We start from the raw sequence: 6,233 nt of genomic DNA on the forward strand, positions 1-6,233 counted from the left end.
GGGGACCGGGCGGGGAGCCAGCTCTCCAGACGCTCCCTGTTCCCAGGGCAGCAGTGGCTGCTGCCCAGCCTGCCCCTGTGCGGAGTGCGAGCCCCGGCCCCAGCCCGAGCAGACCTTCGGCTCAGCCCTGGAGATTTCTGTGGGGCTTCGGAGGGCTGGCCTCCAGCATGAGCCCTCCTGCTGCTGTGGGACCTTGGCAGCTGCACCTCTTCTGAGCCCCTTCTGAGCCCCTGAGCTTCCGCACTGGGCTGTCCGCTTGGGAATGAGCCCATCCGTCAGTGCGTGCCTGGGTGTCGGGCTTATGTGGGCCAGGTGGGAAGGACGGGTTCTGATTCCATCTAAGTGTTGGTCAGTGCCTTTTTGGAATCGAGGTGTAGCTACCTTCCTTCCCAGATAACAAATGGCTCATCCTCCCTTGGGGACAGAAAGAAGGGACCCCCCCAGATCAGTGCCTCCTTTAACCACCCTGAGGCCGTGGACTCCGGAGCAATTGAACAGACTGGCTGCTTTGAGATCCTTTGGTCTCTAAGTTTTGCCCTTAGTCCCCAGTGCCATGAACTCTTCTTTATCCTGTCCTGCTTTCCTGTCAGAAGGTCTTAACTTCAGGCTTCGAGGGACCATGAAGTCCTTGGGCCTGTAAGCACATGCACATAGACTGCTCTGGGAAGGGGCCATGCTCTGGCCTGGTCTCCAATGGTGGCAGCCGCACGTAAGAGGTCAGGAGCCGCTGCTCTAACGTGTTAGTGATGACAGGCCAGCAGGTGGCACGGCGGCTAAGGCAGCTGGGTCCCACATGGCTCCTGCATCAATTCCTACACCTGGCAACTTGGAAAACACACCAGGCACATGTGCGTGCATGCCCGAAACCTGAGATGAGAACAGAGGAGAAGGAATTGCATCGTGGCCATCCCTCTAGGGGTGATTTCTCACTTTCCTCTCTCTGTGTCTCTCTCCCTGGTGAGCACATGTGCCCTATAGCAAAACTAAAAACAAAAAAGGACATTCTCCTCTTCAGTCTCTTAACTGATGAAAGTTGGTTAAATTTAATTAAAGTTTGAGGGAAAATGTTTTTTGATTCCTGAAAGCTTCTTCTTTAGCTTATTATGAGGAACTGTTCCTCCCCGCCCCCCCAACCCCATAACCTGGCAGCATCAAGGCTTATGTTTCTGAAGCTCCATTTTCCACCCCCTCGGCCAGCTGGCCTAGTGCGGGCTCTGTGATGCAGCACTGGTCTGAGTTCAGTCTCTTCTCCCATTTCTATTGGGAGTTCTTTTAAGTTTATTGATTGATTCATTGAGAGAGAGAGAGAAGCATCCTCGATAGGGTCTCACCCCACGGTCCCCTGCCAGCCCGTGTCACGGCACATGTGAGTCCCTGAGGACCCCCTGGCTCCACGTGCCCAGCACTGCGGCGTCGTGGCACCACTGTGCGCGGTGGATCCATGCCGGGGTGTCGCTGTTAGCTGAGAATTTTCTCCAGGAGGATCCGTTAGCCTCAGTCGACGCTCACTTGGCCCTGGGCCTGCTTCTCTCCCTGCAGGCCACGTCCCCCCACCCGTCCCAGCAGCCCACTGTGGACGTCGGCCAGCTGCACGACCCCCAGACCTACGCCCAGCACACCGTCCAGGTGCAGCACATCCAGCTGGCGGAGCCCCCCGCTGCAGCCCCGCCGGCCACCCAGGTGATGCCCAGGCTCCTCGGAGCAGTTAGCGTGGCCTCGGCGACTCTCGGTGTGGGTGCTGGGTGTGACGCCGTGACTCAGATCACGTCCCCTCGCCTCGAGGGGGTACTGTGGCTTGGGGACTTCCGTAGAGTGTGTCAGTTACGTTGGCATCACACACACACCTCCATTACGTTACTGCCCCCCTGCCCAGGCGGAGCCCCGGGGATGGTGTCCCAGACCCCGCACTGGCCTCTGCTTCCCACTCGATGGGGGCCTTCGTAAAGTTTGTGGAGGCCTAGTGGGTAGCATAGGGGTGAAGGTACTGGGCTCCCCTGTGGGGACCTGTGGTTCTAGTCTCGTACCCAGAGGCTTGACCCTCATGCTGGGTGCGTGTGTGCACATGCCCAAAATCTTGAGAGAAGAATGGAAGAGAAGGTTGCAGTGTGGCCATCTCCCCGGAGGTGACTTCTCATTTTCCCTCTCACTGTCTCTCTGGTGAGCACACATGCCCTATAGCAAACATTTCTCTAAACAAAACAAAAAAAGCACAACTTCATAGAAAAGGAATGGAATGAAATTCTGAGCTTATTTGGCGTAAAGAGGTTGGAATCTATGCACTGCTTTTCATAACATGCATTTTCCATACGTTTTTTTTTTTCTTTTTTAGGTTTTTGTCACAGGGAGCATGAGCTTACTAGAGAGAGATAGTGAGAGGGGAAAGTGAGAAATTATCCCCCAGGGAGGATGGCCACTCTGTAATCCCTCCTGCTCCACTCTCCTCCTGGGGTTTTGGATACACACACACTCACACACACAGACACGCGTGCGCGCCCCCGGCATGATCTTCAAGCCACCAGGTCTAAGACTCCGACACTCGAACTGCGATCAACCATGTGGGAGTCTAGTGCCTTAAGCACCACACCACCTGCTGGCCCCTCCATAAACTTTTTGAAGATCCCTTTTTAGGGAACCAGCAGTTAGCATAATGGCTATGTCGCTGGACTCCCATGTAGCCAACCGCGATTCAAGTCCCGGACTGGGTGGCTTAAAACTCACGCCGGCCGCGTGTGCCCGTGATCCCGAGAGGAGAATGGAGGAGAAGGGACTGCGGCGTGGCCGTCCCCTCTGGGGGGTGATTTCTCGCTTTCTGTCTCTCTGTCTCGCTCTGTCTGTCTGGCGAGCGCACGCTCCCTATAGCAAAAACCTCTCAAAAAAAAAAATAAATAAAGATCCCTTTTTAGTGTGATTGCCATGCTGCTTCTGTGATTTGGAACCGTGACCCCGTCAGCATCATGTGTTCCTGTGTCTGTGCAGTGGAGTCTGTTATTGGGATATAAGCACAAGAACCTCATTTGGTCAACATGGACCGCATGTATGACAGTGGCCCCGTAGGCTGCAGCGGGCTACATGTGTAACACGGACCACACACGTGGCTGGTCCCATAGGCTGCAGCAGGCTACACGTATAACACGGACCACACACGTGGCTGGTCCCGTAGGCTGCAGCGGGCCACGTGTGTACTGTGTAGCTCAGTGTGACTAGCTCTCCATCCAGGTCTGCGCAGGCCACACGAGCAATCCACCCAGTGACGATTCTCTCAGTGCGTCGCTCTGCAGTGTGCGGCCGTGGAGAGAGGTCACGGGAGTTTGGAGGAGAGGTTATGTCCAGCAGGGAATCACAGACATTTAAAAAACATTGTTTACTTGATGTTATTTATAATTATTATTATTTTAAACTTTGCTAAAGAGTGCGTGCACTCATCAGAGAGCAAGGGAGACAGAGACAAAGCGACAGAGAGAGAGAAGGCCAGTAAGAAAGCAGGCCTCCAGGCCCAGGATTCAAACTGTGGTCAGCCACGTGGGAGTTCAGCTCCTCAACCACCATGCCACCTGCTGCCCCAATTTTGTTTTCTTTTTTCAAAAAATTATTTACTTAACTTTTATTATTATTAATTTTTAAAAAGAACTTTATTTTATCTTTCTTTCTTTTATTTTAATTTGACCATAGAGGAGCAGAGTGAGAGAGAGAGAGGGAAAGGGAGAAAGCAGACCGCCAGGCCCAGGACTTGAACTGTGGTTGGCCATGTGAAAGTCCAGTGCCCTTAACCACCATGCCACATGCTGGTCCTAACTTTTATTATTATTCTTTAAATTTGCTATAGGGCACATAGACTCACCAGAGAGTGACACAGAAAGAGAGAAAGTGAGAAAGCAAGCCGCCAGGTCCGTGGCCATAAGGGAGTCTGGAGCCTCTACCACCATGCCACCTGCTGGCCCTCAAGGACGTTTTTGTATAAGGAATGGCCTTTGAATCGGGTCTCAGAGGAGGGGCAGGTTCTTGGTGTGTCCGCTGGGAGAGGTACTGGGGTCTGAAGAGAGGGTGCCCTGTGAGCCAGACCCGGAGGTGGGGTGTTGGATGCCTTGTGGAAAGTGGGTCTGTGTAGGTTAGTGGCAGGAGACGGTCTCGGAACAGCAAGCCGGGACATGGTCGGGCGCTGGGCGCGGAGGCCTCAAATGGCTGACCATGGCGCTGGGCCTTGTCCCGTGGTCGGGAGTCGGCCTCTCCCTGGAGGGAGGCCAGGCGCGCAGCTGTACTGGACTCCGCGACTGCTGGGTCAGCCAGTGCAGCTGGAGGAATCGCACCTCGGGCTTCTGTTTCCAGTTATGCCCAGATTAGCCTGTGACATGGGCAAGGTATTTCACCCCTCATTTTTTTAAACATCATATAAATAATTACACTTTACCTTTCAAACTAGTTTATTAAAATTTAACTTTTGGGTATTCTAATAAGTAAGCCTTTGAAGCAAGAAATATTAATTTTATAGTTATGATTGTTTTTCACTCTTTTCTTTTTAAAGACTTTTTTTGAAGTTCATTTATTTTTTCAAGTAGCAGGAGAGACAGAGACAGGCAGAGAGCGAGGTACCCCAGTAGGATGCCTTCACGTGACTCACCCGGCCTTAGCAGCACGTGTGTGCATACGTGTGCCTGCTGTGCTTAGGGAGGCGTCGGGCTGTGAACCCGGGACCTCCCTTGTAAGTCCGCCTCACGGAGTGCTGCGAGCCTGCAGAGCTGCCGAGCAGCCCCTCACCTGCCCTTGTTCAGAGCGCCGTGGCCTCGGCAGTGACACTCGCTCCTGTGGTCAGCACGCGTCCCAGCGCCCACGCTCACCTCTCCTCCGGGGCTTTCTCTTCCCAGGTGGCCGGGCAGCCGCTGAGCCCCTCCGCCCGGCAGGCGCAGCAGGGACTGAGCCCCCCGCACAGCCCCGGCAGCCCGTCCTCTCAGGGGCAGGCCCTGCAGCAGCCGCAGCAGCACAGCCCCTCCGTGCAGCACGCCTACCTGCCCAACGCCTGGAACCCCTTCCGGGGCTACTGTAAGTAAGGGCCGGCCGCCCTCGGGCACACTGGCGTCCCGCTGCGTCATGACTTCGCCTGCTTCACGGAGGGTTCTCAGATCAGAGCGTCACTTGGCCGTTTTCTGTACCCCGTGGGGCCATGGCAGAACCGAGGTGTGTGATGGAGAGCCGCCCTGATGCGACGTTTCCAGAGGCGGTGGGGTACTGCGCGAGGCAGAGTAGCCAGGTGCACACGGGGTGTGCTGGCGGCAAGGTTCCTCCCTCCCTGCGGTGTTTGTCCAGTGCCGTGTGGCAGTTGCCGTGCTGGCCCGGGGAGAGGACGTTGGCGTCAGTGCCAGGAGTGAGTCTGAACCGCACGTGTCAGTGCTCACAGCCACCTGTGGGTGTGTAATCGTGACTCGCATCTCACAGATAAGGCAGTGTAGACGTGTAACTTGTTGGCAAGGCCTGGCTAGTAAAGAGGGAGGGAACCAGGCGGTCTGGCTCCAGAATGTACCTCTGACACCCCTCGCCTCTGTGTGCCTCCCCCAGGAAGACAGTGTTCGTCAGGTCTTGGGGAGATGGACTGGGAGGGTGAGCCTAGACCCTGGCATTGGTGTGGAAGCAGCCATGGGCCGGCCAGGGGTCACGGGCCAACGTCGTGATGGGGATTTTGGCTTTGGCCATGGCCAGAAGTAGGAGACATGCAGGGAGAAGGACAAGGCGGGAGACGTCCCCGGCTTGTCCAGTAGGACTGGGTGGGGAGGAGGGCCACAGCACCCCGCCTCCTCCCTCGGCAGCCCCCTCTCCATCGTCTCAGCAACCTGTGGACAACCACAGTCTGAAAATACTGAGTAGAATATTCCAGAAATGAACAAGTCATAAGTTCTAAGTAGCTCTCTTTACCATACACTCGGAATTGTTCTGTTTTGTTCCTGGTGGCTGTTACTGTAAGTTACTGTTCCTCATTTATACTTTAAAACTCATCGTAGGTGTGTGAGTGTAGGAAAAGCAGGCTGTCTGGGACGCAGTACTTTTTAGTTTCAGGGCTCCCCGGGGGTCTTGGCATGTACCTTCTATGTGCAAGGGCGGCTGTGGTATTGCTTTCTGCTTTGGGACTTGTCCCTGCTGTGATGGATCCTTGGTGGCGTTAAGGAGATTCGCTGCAGAGTCGGGCTCACGTGACACTGTTCAGCCACTTTAACAAGGGCTGAGTCTAGTTTCAGTTCGGGGAAAGA

The 6,233-nt window shown here is 55.0% G+C and overlaps 1 protein-coding gene across 1 annotated transcript in view; it reads left to right on the top strand.

Annotated features, from left to right (window-relative positions):
• PRDM10 (PR/SET domain 10) overlaps positions 1 to 6,233 on the top strand; it is a gene marked incomplete in the record, with an annotated part of 96,385 nt that overhangs the window by 77,287 nt on the left and 12,865 nt on the right. The window contains 2 exon segments of the mRNA XM_014588650.2: positions 1,540 to 1,680; positions 4,860 to 5,034. Coding sequence (XP_014444136.1) covers positions 1,540 to 1,680; positions 4,860 to 5,034 — 316 coding nt within the window.

Source organism: Tupaia chinensis, unplaced genomic scaffold (genome assembly GCF_000334495.1).
Source record: "Tupaia chinensis unplaced genomic scaffold, TupChi_1.0 Scaffold000292_1, whole genome shotgun sequence".
Lineage (NCBI taxonomy): Eukaryota > Metazoa > Chordata > Mammalia > Scandentia > Tupaiidae > Tupaia > Tupaia belangeri.